Source organism: Gymnodraco acuticeps, unplaced genomic scaffold (genome assembly GCF_902827175.1).
Source record: "Gymnodraco acuticeps unplaced genomic scaffold, fGymAcu1.1, whole genome shotgun sequence".
Lineage (NCBI taxonomy): Eukaryota > Metazoa > Chordata > Actinopteri > Perciformes > Bathydraconidae > Gymnodraco > Gymnodraco acuticeps.
The window spans coordinates 16509-41567 of record NW_022990032.1 but is presented as its reverse complement, the minus strand read 5'-3'; the positions used below and the strand labels follow the sequence as shown (position 1 = coordinate 41567).

The window sequence follows — 25059 nt, the reverse complement described above, 5'->3', positions numbered from 1 at the left end:
GGTTAAACAATAGCTAACGTTTATTAGCTAAACAGCAATAAGTGGTGGTGCACCAGGAGCTACAGGGCGGGCCGCCAACAGCAATGTAAGATAGTGTGGGTGTTTCGGGTCGGAGCCGGATCCCAGCTGAACAGCTTGTGGGACACAGCAGGAAGAAGTTTTAACACAGCGAGTCCTTCCTTTTCAAAAAGAGTTCACTTTATTAACAACGATTCTTCAAAAGCATCAGGATGAAATGTAACTCACATTAGCTAGTGATATCAACTAAACGATAAGAGATCAGCCGTTGATTTTTCTTGTTCAAAGGGAGATTCACTTTGGTTTTTATGTCTATGTTTTTGGTCACAAACTGAGCAACCAAATGGCTTCTCCCATGTGAATTCTCACGTCTCTTCAGACTGTCTTTCAGGTGTAATATTTTCCCACACTCAGATACACCCATGGGTACAACTTCAGATACAAATGAACACATAATGAAATATGAGCCCCGGTTTGATGATTGACAGGTCACAGTACAATGGGGGCTCTCTACTCTTACCCACAATAAGTAATTCACACAGACTATCTCCTCTTTACTCTTCTCTCTGTGAGGAGCAGCAAGTTCAGCTTCAGAACAAAGTGAAACACAAACAATGGCATCAAATATTATTAATATGTCGGGTAGTAGCCTAATCTCAGAGTGCACCAGAATGCAGGGCCGTCCCTTCCTACACGCAGATCACGCAGACTGCGTGGGGCCTCACCTCGCTGAGGGGGCCTCATCTTGCGGAGGGGGCCCCTCAACTGAGCGCACCGTTATACGGCGCAATTAGTGTAAGCGCGGCACAGTTTTGCCGCTGCGACACGGAGGGCCTCATCATATGACTTTGCGTGGGGCCACAAATTGGCCCCTGCTGGGGTTGGGTTTTCAGCATGTGTGCCTTTTTATGTTATACAGTTCAGCTTTGATTCCATCATCTCATTAAACTTTTTTTTTTAACCCTAAAAGCATACTTTAGTTCCGTGAAGGGATATAAGGGATATATGCACTGTACTTCACTTTAATTGATTTTGTCTGCTGAAAAGCAAATAAGCAAATGTCGGGTCGCGATTTATTGACAAAGGAAAAAAGTGCATCCCAAGGCCTGACCAGTTGAGAACCACTGGTTCAGAGTGTTTAACCGGAATAACAGATCTTTCCAATCACCACTGATTTCAGGGTCAGGAGAAGCTAAAGTCATGTTATTGGCTGGCTCTGGTTCTCTGTCAGTGTCGCCATAAGTGTTGGTTACTTTGGTGTCATTAGAGCACAATGGACTTGTTTCTGTGCTTAATATTTGTTTTAATGCACATTCAGACTTCACTTAGAGCAATGATGTTTTAACACATTTCGAGCAGGTATCGCGTTATACACATTTACTGGGACTAACTCAAAGAGTTTGAACCTAACAATAATCACTGTCTTCAGTGTCAGGTTCAGAAGAGTCTCCAGGGTTGTCTTCAGTCTCTGGTTGTAAATGTCTCTCTGGATCTGAGTTCCTGGCTGGTTCTGGTCCTCCACAGTCCTCTCCATCAGCTTCTGTTTCCAGGTGTTCAGCTGAGATGCTGGCTGGAGGCTCTGCCTCTCTGTTCTCCTCAGTTTGAGTTTGATAAAGCTGTGAGGACTGACGACCAACACACTTATGAAGTTTTACCCGATATCTCCGGGTGAATCTTTGGTCACAAACACTGCAGCTGAATGGTTTCTCTCCTGTGTGGATTCTCATGTGGTATTTTAAATGTCCTCTCTGTCCAAAAGATTTCTTACAAATTGAGCAGCTGAATGGTTTCTCTCCTGTGTGGATTCTCATGTGTTTCTTTAAATCTCCTTTCTGTCCAAAAGATTTCTTACAAATTGAGCAGATGAATGGTTTCTCTCCTGTGTGGATTCTCATGTGTTTCTTTAAATCTCCTTTCTGTCCAAAAGATTTCTTACAAATTGAGCAGATGAATGGGTTCTCTCCTGTGTGGATTCTCATGTGGTACTTTAAATGTCCTCTCTGTCCAAAAGATTTCTTACAAATTGAGCAGCTGAATGGTTTCTCTCCTGTGTGGATTCTCATGTGTTGCTTTACATTTCCTCTCAGTGCAAAAGTTTTCTCACAGACTGAGCAGCTGAATGGTTTCTCTCCTGCACTACGTCTTGAATCACAGACAGGGTCTTGTTTATTTTTCTGAGAGTTTGAACCTGGTTCTCTGGTCTCCTTCAAATCAGCCCTGTCTTCAGTGTCAGGTTCAGAAGAGTTTTCAGTGTCAGGTTCAGAAGAGTCTCCAGGGTTGTCCTCAGTCTCTGGTTGTAAATGTCTCTCTGGATCTGAGCTCCTGGCTGGTTCTGGTCCTCCACAGTCCTCTCCATCAGCTTCTGTTTCCAGGTGTTCAGTTTGTCTTTGATGAAGCTGAGAGAACTGAGGTTTCTCTTCATCATCTTCACTCTTCACAGGGACAGGATTGAATATGGACTTGGTGATATCAGCCTCCTCCAGCGCTTGAAGCTGCTCTCCCTCCTCACTGCTCCAGAGTTCCTCCTGTTCCTCTTTAATGTGTTGGGGGGGCTCCGAGTCCTCCCGATCCAGACTGGAGCTCCACTCCTGCTGAGCAGGGGGAACCTCTTCTTTAACCACCACCAGCTGCTGGAAGTCTGCAGGAAACACACATTTAGAGAAACTGTAGAGTTTTAGGGTTTAAAATCTTACCACAATTAACACTTATTTAACCTGTTAAGCCCTGAGCCTGTTTTTCAGGTCTCAGGCTCGAAAATGACATTCCCAGAACAAATGACCATATCTTCCCTTCTAACAGGGTTAAATTAATAATATTTTTTCTCAAAGTAATGATAAACCTGTGAGTTGGATGTAGAAAAGTCAGAATCAATATAGATGTTTTTTATTTTAAAGAAAATTCAGATTGAACATGGTAAAAAACTGTAAAGTATAGTGTCCGTCCAAAAAATATGTTGTACTTATAGTGAAAACTAACCTTGGATGATGGGTTAGTAGCATAGACTGTATATATAAATGGACGTAGGGTCCGTGACGTCACCCATAGGATTCTGCAGAGTTGCCGTGAAGCCCTTAGTAGGCGGAGTCGGCCACTAACGGCTCGACAGTGACGCCAGAGTTCAACTCCCGCCTTCTCCAGCCTGCTCCAAATAAGGGCAAAGAGGCGGAGCCGAGGCGGGACCTGCTGCCACCGAGCTGGAAGTTCCAGAGCTAGCTGAAGCTACCAAGCTAAGCTAACATGCTCCCCATCTGCACGCTGCCGTCGCATTTTACGTTTCTAAGGTAAGCGGACATGAAACTATTCAGCAAAACTATAAATAATAAGTTAGAGCTTTTAGCATAATACTTCAGAATCTTAAAACCCCTTAACGTTTGTATGCAATTGTGCTAAATTCAACACTGGAATCAAGCAAATATTAATATGTTTGCATGACATTAATTATTTATATTTTGATATCACTTAACTATACGTGTAATACATTTAAGTCAAGCTAAGGTACATGTGATGGTAGCTAGTTAGCGCTCTTACCTGTGAGGCCTCCTCCAAACAGCATAATAACCAGACTATCATTAAAACTAAGTACCAGTTATAGATCCTTGACTTTAGACAAACAATTCAAAAGACAAAATGTATTTAAAGACCAATCTTTATTTGAATGTGCCTCTTAACCTGATATATTAGTTATACAGTAATAGTATTGACAATCTAAAAAAACTGAGCAACTCAACAGTCAACTTTATGTTTCTTATTGTCTGAAGAATTTATTATTTTCATTTTCCCAATCTCATATTCAGTGTGGACGGATTGAGACAGCGTGGTGTCCAGAGAGCTGCAGAGACTTCAGGGAGAAACCTCTGTGTGATGGATGTCCTGTCTGTTGGTTTGGAGAGGACTGAGGGTCTTTCCTCTGCGAGGAGGACCAGGGCTGATGGAGGAGCCCATGCTGGGCAAAGCTGATACCAACTGCACAGGCCTAGTCGGTCACTTTATTTGACTAAATGTGTTTAATACATTTAATAGGTTTACACCTTCAGTCCATATGTGCTTTTTATTTAAAACATTTGATTAACTTTTGGTTCACATTTCAATAAATTGTATTTGTATTTGCACTCCTTTTGTCCATTATTCTTACTGAAAATGTTAGATTACACATTCACATCTGACTGACTGGCAAATAGAAATAATCAGCTGATGGAGTGTAGATGTGGAAATAGCTGCATTCGATCAGCTGACTGTTTTTACAATAAAAGTAGTTTCTTAGTGAATGTCCTGTACTGGTCTTAAAATCTCATAACATCAGCTTTTAATGTTCCTCTTGGATGTTCTTCTTGACCCTCAGAGAAGGAGAAAATGTCCTGTCTTTCAGGCATGTCCTTTCCTAACAAAAATGACAGGAAACATAAAACATATTATTGCAGAACAAGTGTGTTATTTATGAAAGCGGTGTGTTTGTGTGTTTAGGGGCTGTAGATATAATTATTTTGTAATGTTTTTTTTTTTATTTCAACAATGAGCTACAAAGACAATCAGATTATGAATGAACAGTATGAAGTTCATCAACATTGAAATATATGTTATTATCAAAATAATATGTAACTGTTATCAAAACGTAGTGCAACTGTAGAAGCTTGCTCTGTTGTCTCACTGAAAGAATAACTTTTACCACGTTTTTTCAGACAATATTGAGAGATAAATAGTAGCAGTTCTCACTATGTGCTAAATATCTTTGCCTTCAATACATTAAATTAGAAAGCTGACAAAGTCATATTGCTTGTTATCATCTAAATGTAACTTTTTGCATGGAAAAAACCCTCAACTTAACTGATGTGTAGGTGATCTAGTATTTAGTATTGTTTAATGGAATATATATCAGTGTATTCAAGTCAATACTTCATTCATTTAAACCAATATCTTTCTTGATTCTTTGTACAGTATGAAAAAATAGTCTTTGTACCTGTGCTGAAATTCACTGCTGTGAGGAGTCCAGTTCTGTCTCTCACTCTCTGGTCCAGCCTGTCTGCATCACCTGGACACCTTAAACAAACAAACAGATATATATATATATATATATATATATATATATATATGTAAAGTACCATGTGTACAAACAATATAACTGATTCTCTTCTGTTGAACATGTTGGATTGTGTATTGTCCGAGTCAGGGGCCTTTTTATTTTACTGTAACTTTGGAAGTTGTGTTACCAATGCTTACTGTTTATTTGATACCCATTTGGTAATGCAATTAATAAAAACAACAAGGTTTGGGTTCGTTCTTCAGATGACTGACGTTAACGTGTAAGCTCAATAATGAACTCCAGCTCAACCAACCATATTGTAATATCTAAGTAATCATCTTGAAATATGACATTAATAATTGTAATATCTTATTGTGAGGTTGATTTCACATACACCACTTCGACGTAATACATAATAAAACCTACATAATAAAATGTCTCTAAGTTACAAGGATGTAACCTTATTTTATCAACCTCAAACAGAAGCCGTTTGTTCAACAGTATTATCCCACTTAACACTTGTCTATTTCGTTGTAACCTTTATATATACAGTCTATGATTTTAACTTGGAGGCTACGATTATAATCGTTAGCACCGATGTAGCTACCACTAGCTTACATGCTAACCCAAGCCTTACCATTCATTACGTAGCTGATTAAAATCATTAACACATAAATAAAGCACTAGAATTTCACTTACCGCAAAACCGCATTCATGCACCGTCTGTTTTAACCGCAGAGCGAGTCACAATAGTCCGATATATAAGCATGAAGAACAAACAACCACGGCCGGATACAAGTTGTGTTTCCTGGATGAGCTGAGCAGGCAGAGTCCCTGTAGCTTCACGGAGCAGCTAGCAGAGAGACAAGAAGCTAACAGCGGCAGGCACTTGACAGAGCCGTCACTCAATGTGACCACGCCCTAATTTATGCAAAAACTTTAAGACCTAATATAAATAAAAGGGTCGTGTTAGAAAACAATTCATTCACAGATTCATAATCATGAAGGTGGAATCTAACTATATCGACAATAATATTTATTGCATCCATGGGTAGAAACATGTTTTTTTCTGCTGTAAAGTTGGGCATTTTAACATGGGGGTCTATGGAAATTGCTCCTTTCTGCAGCCAGTCCCTAGCGGCCCATGTATGAACTGCAGTGTGTGGCACTTCCATATTGGCGTCCCGGCTGTTCCCCAGAGTTTGCCGCTTGGTTAGTAGACTAAAAGCTTTAGGAATCCAAAGTACAACATATAATAAGTACCCTGTATCAAGATTGATGCAAAACAAGTGACATTTGACCTTTTTAGACAGATTTAGCACAAACAATCTCTTCTGGGGCCATTTGGGTGGATTTTCCTTATCTCTGGCCCCCCTTCTCCGATTTTGACATGTGACATCTCTTTCTGACCGTTAGAGCCAATAGAATCGAAGGGGAATCCACACACACACGGTAAAACGAAAAGATGGGGGCTTCGCATATGCAGTTTTGATCCAGAGTGAAGCTGTCTCTAGGTCTGACATCTCAAAACCGAAAAGCAGATTTATTTCTCATGGATTATCAGAAATCATTCAAAGTGACAGACACATTGGATTAACCTATGGATTAACTTCAGAATCGTTTTTATAGTTTTAATGCCATTGAAGACCACTTTTGACCAGACTACCACACAGGTGAGCCATTTTGCCGTTTTTAGCTAACTAGCTCCATATGTTTTGATGTGTGTTCTTGTTATCATCTCCAATAATTCGTATAATTGAGTGATAATGAGGGTACCCATCGATTCTGTGTCCCCTCACGATGTGAAACGATGGGTTGAGATGTGCAGCAAAGATTAATAATAAGGTTTTGCGAGTGAATTTCGATGCAGTCATCTGTTAGCATTTTTCGCTCGTTGCTAATTCAGAAGCTCAGCGTTAGCATTGTGGGTTTTTAAAACAAAAAAATTAAAATGATCAGTTAGATGAGTTTCTTCCCGTTACATGGATATAAAACATTCATAGTTTATTAAATGAACATGCCCTCAGACACTGTTTTCTGCAAGATGTTGCAGGAGGCCCCCGGAACCGGGGTCTCTCGGGCTTAACAGGTTAACTTTGCAGCCCTTATCCATTCCTTATTTTAAATGCTTTTCCAGATGCCCTGGAGAGTTTCAGGACAACAGGTGAGTTAGTACTCTCGCCGATCTAAAACGTAGTTTCACTGCCGCTTAGCAAGGCGTCTGCCGTTCACGGAGTGTGAGGCCGTAGCCTTATAGTTTGTGACCTGTCTGCAGAGTCGTTAGCTGAGAACTGGTGTTGGAGTTTCTCAGAGTAGTCGTTTAGCATCTCTCTCCGCCTCGCTAAATCTGTACTTGGACTCATACAGGTGCATCTCAATAAATTGAATATCCTCGAAAAGCGAGTTTATATCAGTAATTCAATTTATAAAGTTTAAATGTATACATCACAGATTCATCACACACAAAGTGAATTATTTCCAGCTTTTATTTGTTTTAATCTTGATGATTAAATGAAAGCCAAAATACAGCATCTCAGAACATTTTAATAATATATAAGACCAATATAAAAGAGATGTTCTATGGTAGAAATGCTGTCCTGAAAAGTATGTTAATGTTCCTGCTGTCAGTACTTGGTTGGACCTCCTTTAGCATGAATAACAGCTTCAATGCGGTGTGGCATGGAGACTATCAGTCTGTGGCACTGCTGAGGTGTGATGGAAGCACAGGTTGCTTCACTCACGGCTTTCAGCTCGTCTGCATTGTTGGTTCTTGTGTGCCTCATCTTCCTCTCGACAATACCCCATAGATTCTCTACAATAATAATTCACACAATTCTGACTTTCTCAACATTTTAACTTTTTCTAAAATGTTGAATCTCAACATTCTGACTTTTTTTAATGGAAAACTCAGAATAGTCATGTTTTTCTCCAAATCCTGACCTTTGAATAAAAAAAATCTCTAAATTGTTCAGATAAACCTCAGAATTTTTACTTAACATAAAACAATTCTGACAAATGTTCTCATAATCCCGATTTTTTTTTCCAAAAAAACTCTGAATTCTGACTTTTTTTCTGCAAATCTCACAATAAATGTTTCCCCAAATTCTGACATTTTCCCAAAATGCTGAATTTTTCAAAATGATGGTCTTTTCAGAAAACCTAAAAATGTGGAGAGGAGACATGTCATGCTTTTCCGGTTATTACCCGTCCCCTTCTGTGTTATGAAGGTTTTTATGCATGTAAACAGTGCAGAGTGACAAACCCTCAAAGTACACCCTGTAGCGAGTAAAACTCTAACACAGAAAATACCTCCCCAAAACGCCTCGTTGGAGATATGTCATTGTCCATTTCATTCTTCCGGGTACGGCATGATGTCAACCCGTACCTGGAACGAAATGGACCAATCCGTTGAGCCGTTACGTTTGTGCACCGTTTTGAAATGCCGCTCCTAAATTACCCTTCTTCGGTAAAGCCACGCTCGCATAGCAGATGAGACTGGACTTTGAATTGGAATAGATTAAAAAATAATCATCCTCCCACTCGGAGTGAAAATTATACTATATTTAGGGTCGACATGTGTTGACCTTACTTTAAAATAGCAGATCTCTGTGACCGGATATAGTTTGGCTTAGACCCCGGCCCCACGAGGACGCATACAGTAAAACGCATACGCAAACGCCAAAAAGTCTTCCGTTCACACGCATTCGATTAATTAACGTGTCCGTTCACACTAGACCATTGGAAATGATGGAAACGCTGTAGTACATATGCCAGGCCTGTAAGTGGCGCTGCTGCCGCCACAAAATACACCAAAAGCAGCGAAGAAGACACCAGAGCATGGTTGTCCTTCTGTTTATTCTCCGCGGTGGACGGCGTGTTCTCTTGCTGTATATCTCTCAGGTAGTCCACTCAGCACAGAGCGGAGCAAGGCAACGAAACTTAAAATAAGAAGCAGCATTTTATGGCACGCTATGCATGGGGCCACCTTGAGGGGGTTTCCCGACATGTTATTTCAGTAAATTAAAGGGTGTTTCATGTTGTCGTTGCTGTGGACCTTCTTAATACCTTGGAAAATGCCGTTTAATACTTTTTAATAGCCTTAATTTTCACTAAATTGATTTATCAACTTTTAATACTTTTTAAGACCCCGCGGACACCCTGATTTTTAGACACATCCCGCGATCGACTGGTTGGGCACCCCTGTTCTACAGTATTGTTGTTTTATAGTTGTTTGTTAATGTATACAACCCAATTTGTGTTCTTTGAAATTGAAAAGGATATTGCATTGTGTTTGTTACTTTCGTTGCATATGTCTTAAGTGTAATTTGGCTTGGCTTCCTATTTTTTATGGACGTGCTTTTATTTTGAAGGAGAGGTAGCGCTGTTGAGAGGAAGTTGTTGTTGTTGCTATGGAAACAACGTCACGGAGATTAATGGAGAAAAGTAATATCTACATATAGGGGTGGGCGATATGACGATATATATCGTCGTGATGATATTAGGTCTCCACGATATGCTTTTTCAGAGATATCGTATCTATCGTGATAAAAAAAAAACAATTGAAAAAAAAAACAATAAAAAAAAACATGTGAAAGACATGCTCTAAAGCTGTCTAGTCAGGATTCAGACAGTATTGCACTTTATTTATTGTCTTGTTTGATTCTGTTGGCTTATATTTTATTTGATCAATAAGGTATTTATATAGTTATTGCACTTCAAGTATAAAGTTTACATTTTAATTGATTGGCACTGACTTTTCCTCATTGATGTTTTATGTTTTACTTAGTTATGTTTTACCCTCCTTTTCATGTTTATTGATGTTCACCGCTAGTGCTACCTCAGAAAGTTCATTTTTATACTGAGAAACTGTGCCTTGAAGCCATATCAAAATGTTGAATTGTTCATTCAGGGATTCAGTTCAGAAATAAAACCAGCTTGAAATGCTATTTTGGTCTGTTACTCCTTGTTTTAGTTTCTGTTACCTTGTAGGTGCTTGTACTGTTAAGTAACTTGAAAAATAACCATAATAACCAACATGAAAAAATATCGTGATATATATCGTCTATCGTGATACTGCTTGAAAAATATCGTGATAATATATTTTTCAATATCGCCCACCCCTATCTACATATAAAGACGGAGAAAGAAAACGATAAAGTTTATGGTTAAGTTTTAGCACCCCCCGAAGAGGCACAAGCTCTTACGTTGATATTGGAGATTTCAATAAATTCAATCAAAAACGGGGAAAAAAAAACGAATATCCGAATAACGAAATTGAAACCCGACTAGTACTCCAACGAACGAATATTCGGTTACAGCCCTAATAGCAAATGTGATCCTCTAATTGGAGAAGCATAATTTAAAGAAATTGATATTCTATATTCAACATTAGATAAACCATAAGTAGATGTTCAGGTAAGTGTGGCTAATAGGAATAATTATTTGAGTTAATTTGGTACAGATCTACGGGGCCCCTAAAGGGACATGAAAAAAGACATCGGGATAATTATCCCGATGTCTTTTTTGTTGTTGTTGAGAAAGTTACCGGTGCGTCAAGGAGGAAGTGGAGCACACAGGAGACAACCTTTTCATTGCAGACTGTTATGTTTACGTGGAAATGACAGTGCATACATTATTTGAGATATATTTCAAACTAAGACTTAAAATTGTATGGACATGTCGGCCAGGGGTGTAGCGCTATTTGTTTAAGCACCGGACTGGCAAAACAGGAGAGTCTGTGAACCAATCTGCTTTGATCTATGACTTAATGTCTGTGACTCTCAGAGTTGCTGCCCGCAGCTGTTTTTTTTTTACACACACACACACACACACACACACACACACACACACACACACACACACACACACACACACACACACACACACACACACACACACACACACACACACACACACACACACGGGGAAGTAATCAGGCAGTTCGATGTGTGTGTAGACGTGTGTGCGGGGCGAACTGGCCATCTGTAGAATCTGGAGAATCACAGAACGGCCGGTCGCCAAGGGCCGTTGACGGCCGGCTCGGTTCGCTGACGGCCAGCACCGCCCTTAATTTTTTACGTTTTTAAACAGCATGATTGAAGTTGCGCTGAAAGGTGACAGAGGTCCACCGTTTCCCCGCAGCGAGGCTCCCCCCACGTTGACAGTTCACTAGCACCTCCCTCGTTGACAATTCACTAGCACCCCCCCCTTCAAATAATGTATGCAATGTGACTTCCCCACGTAAACATAACAGTCTGCAATGAAATGGTGGTCTCCGCCTGTGTGCTACACTTCCTCCTTGGTGCAGCAGTAACTTTCTCCAAAAAAATAAATAAGGTTAGTTTCTCGTGCCTTCCTTTCCAGGTTTTTACGAAAGTCTTTGAATATTTGCCTACATTTTCCTTTTCAGATTGTTTAACATTTTGAGAATTGTTTAACTTTTCCCTTTCAGATTTTGAAAGGACATCATGATTGATAGTTTAAGTAATGTAATGATGTTACCATGCATAGTCTTTTGATTGAATATTGAATGAAGTCAGAGTAACGGTACGTCCACACAGCAGCGCTAAAAAAAAAAATCATGGAGGTGGGCGTATCTGAAGCTTGGGGATTTTTTGCGAGCAACGCGACCAACAACCAATCACATGAATCTCCCGCCCCCGACATACAAAGCAATAGCAATGTTAAAACGAAGTAAACTGGATATAAAATCCCCAAACAGGCGAAAATCTACGAGTTTCACCCACGGTCTCTGCCACCTCCCTCCATGCCTGGTTCCTCCGGTTTGTATCCCGGTAAGTTAATAGGGACTGGTCATAAAGAACCGGGTGATTTGCAAGTTGCAACACACAGAGTAAAGCTCTGCCCCTCATGTGCTGTATAGGCTGGCACGACAGGCTGTTCAATGGGGCTGATGTGTTGTGTAGATTCTGCCAGAAGGAAAATCACAGTCAAACTCCTTATGAAGCGGTGAGCTGCTGCTCCACATTGCTTTTGTTCCCGACTGCAACGCTGGTCCCGCAAATCAAGCAAGAACGTGATTGGTCGATATTCATTGTGGGGGTGGGGGGGGAAGGGTGTTGGATAGATAGAGTTGTAGTAACTAGATAGAGTTCGCTATGATTGACGTTTCGTTTATAAATAGGGTAGATTCTTTTAATTACATTTCCTTTTTGTCTATTTTTTACATTTTGGATTTGCTTGGCGAGCTATTTTTAGAACATGCCCGGCAGGCGACTCACATTGCCCCTGCGGGTGACTAAGTGCCCGCGCGGGCACCGTGTTGGCTACCCCTGCTTTAGGGGCTCCATACAGATCAGTTGTAGCATTTACAAATGTATGAATTCAAGTTTAAAGAATGCTTAATCCTTCCTTTCTAGGTTTTTACAAAAGTCTTTGAATATTTGCCTAACTTTTCTCTTTCAAATTTTGAAAGGACATCATGATTGATTGTTTAAAGGAGACCTATCATGCTATATTTAAATGATATAGTGTATGACCATACCTATATAAGGTATATTTATACATTTTATTTTTCAAAATACCAAACGGATCATTTTTTAGCCATGCCTCGTTTCGCTCATTTTCGCTCTATTCCAAGCCTGTCTTTGAAAATTCTGAGCAGCAGCTGACCACGCCCCCCTGCAGAAGAGCGGGGCATGCGCCGGCGAGAGTCACGTTACCATGCTTGCTGTGATTACGTGTGGAATAAACATGTCATCTCAGAGCAATGCATGTGTTCAAGCATATTATGAATTTGATCCAGAGACTGACCCTGAAGCAGCGGAGGTTTTGGTGGAGGTGGAAACATCTCGGTTGCAGCAGGACGTTTCTGAATGGTTAGTTGACAAGCTGTTGTCCCTATTTATTTTACTCTGTTACGATGCTTGCTACTTATTCCGTTCATATGTTGGCTAATTAGCAAGAATGCAATGTGTACAGTTTGTAACTTATAGTTTGTAACGCAAAAACAGCAATACATATTTATAAAGGGAGACATTCATATTTTCAGCATATATACAATGGCCTCATTGCGTTTATTAATAGTTTACAGCCCTTTTCTTCCAACATCGTGCAACAACCGTTGGAAAGTTCAATAACTTAGGGTGATAAAAAGTATAACTCCAACAACACCTCAGTTGTCAGCAATGTGTGTAGTTTCATGTGTTTTTAAAAGCTCAGTTATTGACTTCTTTCTACAGGTGTACATGTGCAAATTGCGCCACGATGCCTTCTGAACCGGAGAATGTGTGCTGCATGGAGATACCACAGGTAACATTTTTGATAGCTTCACTAAGTTGTCTGTTTAGAGAATACATTTTTAACATTTTAACAACGTCATTCAATATATCTTTATCACACTAGGTGTCAAGACGGATGCAGGAACTTGAGGACTCTGTAACCTGTATGGTGGACCATCCTGGATTGGAGCCTGTGTGCCTGAATGTGTTCTCCCTGCAGAATGCATTGAATATTTACAGAGCTGAACATGGTGGACTACAGTTGAGGCAAATAGAGCAGTGAGTGGTTTGTTTGTTTTGACTGAAATTGTAAAACGAATGCTAATATTGTTCATGGAAATAAATACTGGTGTATATGGCTTTATGCAATCTTTCATTGTACATGTACTATTATATATATATATATATATATATTATTACACAGCAATGGCATAACACACCCAAGTGTACGACAAAAAAAGTCCACACACAACCTTATGCTTTTGAAATCAGAATATTCTTTACCCATCCAAACATGAATAATCACGACACATTTGATATCAACTCTGAACTTTATTGTCAAAATGAACGGTTCTTTGAACCCATAAAAAAAAACTAAATGTACTTGTATTATATATAAATGACACTAAATATTTTTTTTAATGATTTCAGGCGTCACAGGTATCTAGCCTACAGAAGCTTTGTGAGCTGGTGCTGGGGCTTCCTTGGACGCAGGATCAGAGTGGTGATTCCGGCCTGCGTTGTCCTCAGGATTCGCAGAGAGTTTCCTGATCCGCGAAATATCTATGTTGGGTTCAGACAGCAGCCAAATTGAACCGAGTAGCATACCCGGAGATGACCTCCTCCCTGTCAGGTCGCTCATATTGGGAACACAGGTCCTCTGGGATGGGTATCTTCAGAAGCTCCTGTGTGAATGGTGCAGGGTCCACAAAGACTTGGTCGAAGATGAGGTCCATCAAGTTGGCCACGTAGCCTGTGCAATGTTAAAAAAAGCACAACAAAAAATGTGGTTTACATTAGTATATGCATGTACAAAACTGAAAGTTCTTTTTAATTTATTTATTTTATATTTGTAAATAGTTGTATAATAAATATTTTAAACACTTACAGAATGTGGGGTCAGTCTTTACTGGTTTTGCTCTGCATTCTCCCTTCCTGGCCTTTGGGAACTGCAGTTTATACAGAGGCTTTCCAGTGGATGTAGTGGCTTGTGCACGCTCAGCGTTTTCATTGTAGTGCAGGGCTGCCAGGTACAGTCTTTCATTTCCGCCATGAGTAAAAAAAAAAATGTAAATAATAGCAAAGGATGTACAAATTGTCACTAATTAGTAAGTAACTATGGTTTATTTTACCTGCACAACATTCCAAGAAATGGAAACACAACATTCTTTGGAGCAAAGCGCAGGATGACGGCATGGAATGACTCCAAAGATTAAGTCTGGTGGTGTGGGCTGAGTTTGGCCACAGCTTTCAAAATCCTCTTGGTTGAGAGAATTGTCTCCAGCTTGTGAAAGGCCGGCGTTCCTAAGAATTCCTAAGTCATATTTGAATTGTCATGCTTTATAGATTGTGTCTGACAACATCCTGTATTCAATAGTTGTCCCTTACAAATATTTATAGAGGAGTAATGTAATATGGTTTATGAACAACATACCTGCAGCCATCCATTGGTATTGCGCAATGCGCAGTGGATGAAGGCACTTGGGGAACAGGGGGTCATCATGAGAGTGGATATCCTGCACGTGGTTCAGGATGGAAGTCCATTTGGCCACTCTCTCAGGCCCGGTGGTGGAGGTTGCTGCAGTCCAGTATATGTGGTTTCTTATACTCTTCACCCACCCTCGAAGTTTTTCGCAGTCCTTCTTTTTTGCAGCCTTCTCCAGTTGCTTAGAAATCTCTAATAAATACATTTAACATGTAGTTAATATACATACAAGTTTACTCAAAATATTATTATACTAATGTGATTGTAGGAAGCCGGGTTTGTGTCTAAATAAAATAATGATTGTATTTACAATCGATTTATTTACATGGAAATTAATATAAAGAAAAATACCTTTTTCTATGTGCCACACATCAAAGAATTGGGTGATGCTGCTTTCCCTTAGGAATTTCTGAATTTGCAGATGTCTGTCCGTGACAATACAGTCCAGAGTCACACCACGTTCCTTTAACAACTCCAGACTCCTTTTCAGGCCCTCTAACTCCATGTGGTAGCTTCCACCAACCTCATTGCTCTGTTATGACACATACAAATAACCATTGATACACACATTTTAAATATAACGTGCAAACAGTGTTAAAGAAAAAAACATTGATATTTAATTTCACCCCACTTACCTGAACCAACTGGAGGTCAACGACTTTGTTGTTCTTCAGGTCCATCATAGTGTAGCTTCCGAACTTTGCAGAGTGGCCTGTGAAAATATGTTTTACAGTAATTACTTTTCTCTGCGGATGGTGAATTTGTATTTTTGCTTGTAGTGTTTAACATATGTTTTTCAGGAACCATTAATTGAACAAATCACACATAGTGAAACCCCTTTCTGAAATGTAAAATGTGAATTATATAAAAAATACATACCTGGGGAGTCAGCCCTCATATCACCACCAACTATCACTTTCTCCTCTGCATGGAGCTTCTGTAGCATGCCTTCCTGTGATTTTTGCCAGTAAGAAACAATCGCTGGCTCAATGAACATCCTGGCATGCCTTCGGAAGGTGTTGTATTTGCATAGCTGCATATTCATTGCTTTGAAGACCTAATGGTTGAAAGAAAACCGCAAGAATACATTTTAATCTCAAAGATCACCTGTAGATGTGTCAATGAGGAGAACCTGGAAAGTGCAAATGAGCTGCCCTTTTTTTAAACAGGGAAAGAGCTGAACATGTCATTAGGGGTGCTTACTCTACAGTGCCCCTTTCACATCTCTTCTCTTTCTCCACACCACCCTCCCAAAAGATCTTTACATATTAGCATGGGTCGTTACCTAACAGTGCCCTATTCTCACCTTTTCTCACTCTTGTTATTGTTACCTTGTCCCATCTTATTCAACAACATTTGCATTTTCAAACATTGGCAAAACAATCTTCTGCAGTTAATTTACCTTTGAAAGTTTGTAGAAAGATGCTCCGTTGACATATGTTGCAACTGATAGCTGCAGGTTTCCAACTGGAGTACTCCCAAGAACAGGCTGGCTATTCCAGTTTCTTGTAAACTGACAATGGGGGCACAGCTGCTGCACTGATATGAATGTACCGATCTTTCTGGTTTGTACATCACACACACGCTTGCACACAGGACATGATTCAAAAAGCTCCATGAGGCAGGTCTCATACACGATGTATGTGTTGATCGTCTGGGGGGGGTTTTGTTCTTGACCACTAAAACAAAAAAATAGAAGTTAAGATCCATCACACAGATTGTTGCTTTAGAGATCTTTGGTGTTTCCCTATTATCAATGTTTGAATTATATACAGCAAAAAATACAATACATAGACAAACTCACACATAGTGATATTTCAGTAACTTACGACATGGCTGTTGTTTCTGTAGCATTTGTTATGGATTCTGCTGGATCATAAGTTGCATCCTGGCCTTCGGAAAACACCAAAGAAGAGCTTCCCTCAAATGGATCTTCGTATTCCTCTTCAAGATCCACACGGGGCCTCTTTGGTGGTCTCTTTAAGGGGGTGGATGTTAAAAAGGGCACTGGCACTTCCAACGGAAGTGTTTCGACATCAACGCTTCTGCAGGGAATTTTAGCCTGGACAGCTGTAACATAATTGTATTTGACATTAAAAACAAAACAAAAGATAAAACAAAAATATTTTACAACAATTAGAAGCACACAAATTAAAGGCTACAACATCAGAATGTCAAGATGTATCCAAAGAACATTTGAAAAACGTGCTTCTAACCTGTACTTCGATGTGAACCAAGAGTCCTCGAGGATAGCTGTGTACGAACAGTACGGTACTTGGGTGGGTCAGTCTGACATGCAGAATCTGTCATCACAGGTAATCTGCTGGTAGCATGTGAGGTGCTGGCCTGTAAAGAAGAAAACAAAATCATCTCAATTTAGTATTCAGGATGAGAAAATACTATTTGGATAAATATCGTCTGAAATCCCAAAAGATGGGGCTTAAAACTCTCTATTTAGCAAAGCTCTTTGCTTAGCCTTTTCCAATCTGAGGTAGTTTTGAACCGTAACGTGCATGCTGTGTTTCTGACTCAATACAGATGATATGTTGGAGGGGCTGAGCTCAGTAGACTGACTGTAATGAGTGCTAGCCACTAATTAGCCTGTTGCTAGGTAAGGCCTCGTCAACAACAACAGACCAACGGGGCTTTAGTTCTGTTTTACTCATGGTGTGTGTCCCCCCTCACATACATACACAGTGTTGTATCCTAACACATCCCCATTTATATTCATGTGCGTAAACAAGTAAACACACAAAAGCTTTTACATATAACGCTGGAAAAAACGGCATGTCTCATTAGCGTAGCGTAGCTTAGCTTACAGATCTGATCGTTCTTACAGACTACAATCACAAAAGCTTTTACATATAACGCTGGAAAAAACGGCATGTCTCATTAGCGTAGCGTAGCTTAGCTTACAGATCTGATCGTTCTTACAGACTACAATCACAAAAGCTTTTACATATAACGCTGGAAAAAACGGCACTTACCTACAGAAGATTACGTTTGTTATTATAACTTACTCAATATGATTTTAGAGGATACAAAATACTAATAAATAGGAGAATAAATACTTGTGTTACCGGCTAGGGCGTGGCTTTACAGCCTTCACACAGATGGCCATTACGGCAGTATGTCTGAACATGTTAGCAAATGCCTGATAATTAAAATAAAAGACAAAGCAAAGACTGCGGAGCGTACAATATAAAATGTTATAAAAACATATAAACACCTAACCGATTACTATTTGGGTTTGAGGCGACATTGATACGGCGAAGCTACATGCTACATGCTACATACTACAAGCTAGAGATAGCTTTATCAGGAAAAACACCGCTAAATAAAAACTTACAGCTTCAAAATTGGATGTGTCCTCACTGGCCTGCTCCCGGATGGTTGGTATTGATCCCGGGTTTAGCATTAGCTTGGAGGCATATCCGTGTTGGACTTGAGAGAAGTTCATAAACATGTCCGTGGTAAAATGTTTGGAACACACAAACAGAAATCTGCCGTGGTCTTCTGGCACATGTCCCTTGAAAATGAAGTCTAGCCACAGATTATTTTCTTTTTCCACTGATGGCATTGCATGCAGTCCCCCTTCTCGAGTCTTGCAGCCAACAACAGCACAAAGTTTAACTCGCTTAGACATCCTGGCAAGAGCAGACAAAAACACAGATGTGACTGGAGTTGATTTAGCCTGCCGATAGCCTATATGCGAATGAGAGGTTTGGCAGTGGCCGTGGCTCATTCCCCTGATAGGTGGATAGTTGACCAATAAGCGGAGCACGTCTCTTTGTGACGTAGGAAAGTGTTGAAATCTGGATCCGTTTTTTTCAGATCTGTTTCAGCCCCTTTTTCAGAGATTTGGCGAAGGAGGAAAATAGAGAGGGTTGTGTTTTCTGACACTTGGTGAGTTCCCTGGAACACCGGGGACACATATTCATGTATAAAAGACGTCCAAAGGTGCATTTTGCATGATAGGTCCCCTTTAAGTAATGTAATGATGTTAACATGCATAGTCTTTACATTGAATATTGAATGAAGTCAGAGTAATGTAATCCTAGGTTGATAGTTCTATAATGTTAAGTTTATAGACTGAATACTTATATAGCCTTTTAAATCGAGTAATTGATAAAGTAACTGGTGTTTAGCTCCAGAATCAGAATAACTTTATTCGTACAGTCCTTTAAATTGAATAGGTTAATGAGTAAGATTATAATTTACTACATTGATCATACAAATGTATAATGTTGATAATTGATAAATACATACATTTATATTTATATTTTAGGGCCATACTTATATAAAACATGCCTGCGAAGTTTTTTTTTTCAAAATACCAAACAGATCCTGCATTTTAGCCATGCCTCATTTCGCTCCATTTGCTCTTTTTTAGCCCTGTTTTAGCAAGGGCTGAATCTGAGAAGTCTTCTTTGCTGCTTTTGTGGCAGACTACAGCGCCACCTACAGGCCTAGCATATGTACTACAGCGTCTCCAGCGCTTTCGAACGGTAATGGCCGTGGCTGTCTCCTCCTGATGGGTGGATAATTGCCCATATCGGCGGAGCTCCTCGTTCCTGACGTCAGAGAATTTTCAAATCTGTATCAGATCCGTTTTTAGAGATTTGGGTATGGAGGAAAAGAGAGAGGGTTGTGTTTTCTGACACTTGGTGAGTTCCTGACACACCGGGGACACATATTCATGTATAAAAAGACGTACAAAAGTGCATTTTGCATGATAGGTCCCCTTTAACTGTTATACCTTTGGAAAAAGATGCTCAAAACTAGGGCTGCACAATATTGGAAAAAACTGACATTGAGATTTCCCCCCCCTGCGATATGAAAACATACGTTTTTTCCCCCAGAAACCATCCTTTCTTGAACTTTAATGCTTTACATTTGGTATTTTTTTAACTATATTTAACAGGATAATGGATTTTAGTCACGGGCGTCTGGATCTTAATTTATCATAGCAACAAGCTGAGCTAGCTCGGTTAGCAGTGCCGAACTGCCCTGGAGAAACACATGAAACTACTTTATTCAGTGTTTCTACCTTTAATCATCGGGTGCGTTTGCTTTGGAGATTTGATTGCGATTGGTGGTTTGCTGTCACTCACTCAAGTACCCCTGACATGAGAGCCGCGCAAGTTTTCCTTTTGTAGCAAGCAGCAAAATGATTGTAACATGACGTGTTTGAGTTAATTTGCCGACATTTTTATTTTTATTTTTTTTTAAATCGCGCGTCCACGCGATGTGAATATCGTGCATGCGCATATCACGATTATCGTCACAACACGATATATCGTGCAGCCCTACTCCAAACACTAATGGAAGATCAGTTTTTAGGATTGTGATTGACTGCGTAGGAGCCATGAAAAATGTATAGTAATGCCTTTTGTTTTAAAGGGGACCCATCATGCAAAATGCACTCTTGTAAGTCTTTTATACATGAATATGTGTCCCCGGTGTGTCAGGGAGCTCACCAAGTGTCAGAAAACACAACCCTCTATCTTTGCCTCCATTCCCAAATCTCCAAAAACGGGGCTACAACGGATCTGATACGGATTTGAAAATTCTCTGACGTCAGGAATGAGGAGCTCTGTCTATATGGCCAACTCTCCACCTATCAGGGGAATGTGGAGTTGGCAATGGCCGGCCATTGCCGCTCGAAAGCGCTGGAGCTGTAGTACATATGCCAGGCCTGTAAGTGGCGCTGTAGTCTGCCACAAAAGCAGCGAAGAAGAAGACTTCCCGCGCATGGTTGCCCTTCTGTTTATTCTCCGCTGTGGCTCTTTTTCTCCCTCCTGCAATTCAATGCAATCCCTCCCCGTCGAGGCCAGCACTGTAATTCTCTCCGGTTAGTCCACCAGCAGATGACAAACACCCACCTGTCCGCCTCTTCCAAGGGACGAGGGGACCGTGCGGCAGAGTTTGTTAGATTTTTTTGCGCCGGTCAACATGTCCGTTAAAGTTTAAATCTTCCAGACAAAATTAGAAAAGTACCGGTCAAAGTTCTTCTTTGTTATTTACTGAGCTTTAAAACAAATGAATAATGACTATATGATAATATAAGAATAAAACACGGAGGACGGAGATCTCTTTTTCTCCCCCTCTTCTGAGAGCCCAGCAGCTGATCTCAAAGCATGCTCCCCTCTCCTGCAGGGGGGCGTGGTCAGCTGCAGCTCATTTGCATTAAAGCTACGTCACAGAAACAGCCCCTGCAAAATCAGGGCTGGAAAAGAGCAAATAGAACGAAATGAGGCATGGCTAAAATGCATGATGTTTGGTATTTAAAAAAAAAACAAAAAAAACGATATTTATATAGGTATGGCCCTACAATATAATGTTCAAATATAGCATGATAGGTCCACTTTAATATAAGATATTTGTTTGAGCACTATTGATTGGTTGGCTTGGGTCACATGGACACTCATTATAATGCTGTTCACCTGCGTGAGGTGTGTGTGGAAGAGAGGGTGACACAGGGTCGTTTGTTGACCACAAGTTGAAATGATTGCTTTGATTAATATAACAATAGGCGCGTTCACACCGGAGTACTCTTCCCGTTTAGTTCCGTTAGTACCCCTTATGTCGCGTTCACACCAAAAAGAGTACTTGGGGAACTTTTACCCCCATTTTTAGTGCCTGCTGAGAGGTGGTACTCTCCTGGGGGAAAACAGTGCCCCAGTTCTGATTGGCTGGGAGAATTGCAAACCACGCCCCGTAAAACTCTGAAATGTTTTGTAGAGCCACAATTTTATTATCCTTGCATTAGCATTATTAGCATTAGCCCAGCGCACAAACGCAGAGAGACTAACTTATGGCAACACAAAATAAAACATGGGAGCGGTGGCAGGCTTGGATTTTCATCATTTTAGGGGCAAGGCCATTTGGCCTCACACATTTTTTCAGGGCACAAAGGCCATTGAGGGAAAATTAGGATTTGGAGCTTACAAATAAATAACTTCACTTTCTAATGACAAAAAACAAATCACTTTTTTAATATCAATAATCGTATCATCATATAGGCCTATGCCTCCTTAGTATTACCGTATATAAAATGAAATACTTTACTTCGAATAATAATTTGTGTGTGTGTGTGTTCAACTCCTCACAGCTCCTTATATCTGTTCAGAAACTAGACAAAAGTTAAAGAAGTACAAACCACAGACTGTCTGTGTCATGACGAATACAGTCGCTCCTTTAATTCTGTCTTTAGGACGTTGTTGTGAGTTTGGACTGAGCAGCTACAACGTTAGTTCATCCTGATCGATTCAATCTCCATTCACAAAACACGCATTTTAAAAAGGTTTTTCGCCTGCCGTCTGGTCTGCACACTTGTCAAAGCATGGTTTTTACTAGCCGTTACCAGTATTTAGTTGCTTCGGCATCATATTGAAACATGGATTACAATGAAATCACGGTAAAATAGGTTAATTTGGTCGTAGTTGGTTTCCACCACAGTATTTACATGGATATAAGCCCCGCCCCCTCTCCAGCGCGTCCTGTTTGAATGACAGGAGTAAACACAGCTGACAGCCGCGGTGAAACTCCAGCGGTTAGAGCAATGCTAGTATTCGCATCACGTCCGTTGTGAACGCAGCATAATGCAGTTCAGAAACCACTGTTCTGTCACTTTTAAAGCAACTTTTAACAGTGTGAGGGGCCCAAAGGCCATGGTGGCCGTAGGACGTACAATTATTTGTGGGGCATAACGGCCAGACCGAGGGGCTACGACGGCCATGGCCGTCATGGCCGCCGTGAAAATCCCACCCTGAGCGGTGGAGATGAGGAGGTGTCTGCGTTCTGGCGATTTACTCGGAAGGCTTCAGTAGACGCTGCTGGGAGTCCCAGCAGCTTCTACTGAAGGCAGTCCCCAACTCCGGGGACTTCCAGCCCGGGACTTCGGGTGGCAGTATACGCAGTGAAGTTGTTTGCGACCTGCCAGTAAACCCAAAGCAGAAGAAGAAGAAGTGACGTCAGCGGCTTCATTTGCGTAATCTTCCCTCAGGGCGAAGTACTCCGGTGTGAACGCGATCGGCTCTTAGTTCCATAGGGCAACTAAGTGCTGATAGAGGTGTTATGGTTTTATCTTGTTATGCACAATGTTGATTATTCTCTCAGAACCAGCTAAATACATGGGTCTGGGTACAGATCCTCAGAATTGGTTTGGAATCCGTTGTGTCAACTCATGGCTCGTGACACGTCTTGTGAATTCTCCGGCCGAAACTCCAAATAAACCGTCAGTGTTTGCCATCAAAGCTCCTGCTCTCCCCGTGTGTCTCTGGAGTCCTGTTTCCAATTACTTCAGAAGTTCTCTAAACTGGGTAACAGGGGCGCTGCACCCTCTTACTCTCAGCATGCACCCTCATACCAAAATGCAGATTTCCCCCATAAAATGTTAAAGTGATGCCAGAAAAACAATATTTATGTTCATCAAGAAACGGTATAATTACTCCAGAAATATGAACATGGTGTCAAATAGAGCGTCAGGCGGCAGAGACAGCTATTAAGAGTCTAACGAGTTAATACAGAGTCTAAAGAGTGAGAGAGAGTGAATAAAGAGGGAACAGACCTGCTCTGTGGATCTGAAGCTGAGGCTGTAAAACAGCGTCCAGTAGTTTCCGGTGTCTCTCGTTCTCCTGTTTTGAACGAGACAGTTCCTCCTCGTACTTTGCTATCGTTCTTTCAAACAGAACAAAGATGTCTTCAGCAGCCGCAGTGAGTCGCTGCTTCACCAACGAGAGCAGCACAACACTCATGTTTACTAAATCACCACTTCCCGTTTCTCTCACTCTGTGTTGCTAGCTTGTTACCAGCTAGCATGCTAAGCTAGCTTCTAGAGTCCGAACTAAAGGCTTCAGAAGAAAGAGCACAAAGTCAGAGGTTCATCCAGACACACAGACGATGTATGGATGAGCTGCTCATAAAAAATTCCTCAGGAACACCGAGAGAGAACCATGGATGTAGGCAGCGAGAGAACCGAGAGAAGCCACGAGACGCGATCTGGTTCCATGAGAAAGAGTGAGACCATCACTTCCGGTGCATCGCTTCTTCTTCTTCTCTCGATTTAAAGGCGGATTGCATACAACTTTAAGGTGCATAACGCCACCTATTGTACAGAGTGTGTGTCACCATATCATCCTATCACCACTTGTGGAATTATACCAGCGGAGGCTGTGGCGCAGTGGATTATTAGAGCGTTGGTGTTCGGATCAGGCTTACAGGTTCAAATCTCACTGCAGTCAGCATGTTATTGTGTCCCTGAGACACTTCACCCCAAATTGCTCCTGTGGGGATTGCCCGCAGTATTGAGTATGTAAGTCACTGAATCCGTCAGTCCCCAGTGTCCCCATCAGGCTCCACTCTCTATCCTGCCTCTCCGACCCTCTCTGTTTTGTACATGTTGCAGTGTAATATGATGTGTTCCACATTTTCTTTCACTCCACGGAGGAGATGTCGGAGAGAACGCACTCCGAGGTGTGGTTACACTTTACCCGTCTCGATGCTCGTGGACTAAAGTGCAATAAGAGTTTAGCATGTAAGGGCAGTAACACGAGCAATTTGTCTAAACATCTTGCAAAAGTGCACCACTTTCAGACGGAGAAATGCACCGTTTTCGACTGTCTTCCTAGTAGCTCTGTAGCCCCATCCACGAGTAACTTTTCCACGTCAGGTATTATGTATGCTAGCAGAAACACACGGAGTTAACTCAATTAGGAGGACTGTCTGAGGACCACAGATGGAAATGAGCTATTAGCTATAATCTGGCATATTGCATCTCTTCTCTTTGCTGAGATTAATGTTTTGTATGCATGGTTTAAAAAAATTAATTAAAATAAGTTTCAGCTATTCTGTGTAAGAGTTGGTGAGGAGCTGATCATTTATTCCGGCAAATTACTCAGACCTACTAATTGACCTAACCGAAGTTATTGAGTCTATGTAAGTTTGCTGCTTGGCTCAGATCCACCAACATCAGCAAGATCTCACCTCTATTAACTCCCTGAAGAACCAGGTTCAATTAACTGCTGTTTCAATTCAGACGACCCTCTTAATCGGTTTAAGCGATCCCGAAGGATTTT

At 40.9% G+C, this 25059-nt stretch overlaps 2 protein-coding genes across 4 annotated transcripts; both read right to left on the bottom strand.

The window, feature by feature from the left end:
* Positions 1–176: 176 nt before the first annotated feature.
* On the bottom strand, positions 177–24008 carry LOC117545320 (zinc finger protein 771-like). The gene is made up of 2 exons (XM_034215047.1): positions 23553–24008; positions 177–2656 (listed from the first exon to the last, which is right to left on the bottom strand). Exons 1-2 carry the CDS (start codon positions 23737–23739, stop codon positions 1425–1427), a joined length of 1419 nt encoding a protein of 472 aa, XP_034070938.1. The 5' UTR covers positions 23740–24008; the 3' UTR covers positions 177–1424.
* LOC117545311 lies at positions 13906–19316 on the bottom strand. Of its 3 annotated transcripts, none has more exons than XR_004568809.1 (11): positions 18330–19316; positions 17197–17326; positions 16810–17050; positions 16383–16659; positions 15860–16037; positions 15616–15692; positions 15332–15512; positions 14884–15172; positions 14628–14799; positions 14384–14532; positions 13906–14248 (listed from the first exon to the last, which is right to left on the bottom strand). XR_004568809.1 is itself a non-coding variant. In XM_034215033.1 (9 exons), exons 1-9 carry the CDS (start codon positions 18723–18725, stop codon positions 14070–14072), a joined length of 1902 nt encoding a protein of 633 aa, XP_034070924.1. In that variant the 5' UTR covers positions 18726–19311; the 3' UTR covers positions 13906–14069. The 3 variants fall into 3 exon arrangements, 1 of the variants encoding a protein (XP_034070924.1); XR_004568810.1 differs by having other exon boundaries at positions 14930–15172; positions 18330–19308; XM_034215033.1 differs by lacking the exons at positions 14384–14532; positions 14628–14799 and having other exon boundaries at positions 14930–15172; positions 18330–19311.
* Positions 24009–25059: the final 1051 nt, after the last annotated feature.

Excerpts from the sequence above, each read along its gene's own strand:
- LOC117545320 (XM_034215047.1), bottom strand. The coding sequence starts at position 23,739 with ATGAGTGTTGTGCTGCTCTCGTTGGTGAAGCAGCGACTCACTGCGGCT. Across the intron at positions 2,657-23,552 it reads GCTTCAGATCCACAGAGCAG|ACTTCCAGCAGCTGGTGGTG; the intron begins GTCTGTTCCCTC and ends TGTTTCCTGCAG.
- LOC117545311 (XM_034215033.1), bottom strand. The coding sequence starts at position 18,725 with ATGAGCCACGGCCACTGCCAAACCTCTCATTCGCATATAGGCTATCGG. Across the intron at positions 16,660-16,809 it reads ACAGAAACAACAGCCATGTC|TGGTCAAGAACAAAACCCCC; the intron begins GTAAGTTACTGA and ends TTTTTGTTTTAG. Across the intron at positions 15,173-15,331 it reads TGTGTGGCACATAGAAAAAG|AGATTTCTAAGCAACTGGAG; the intron begins GTATTTTTCTTT and ends TGTATTTATTAG.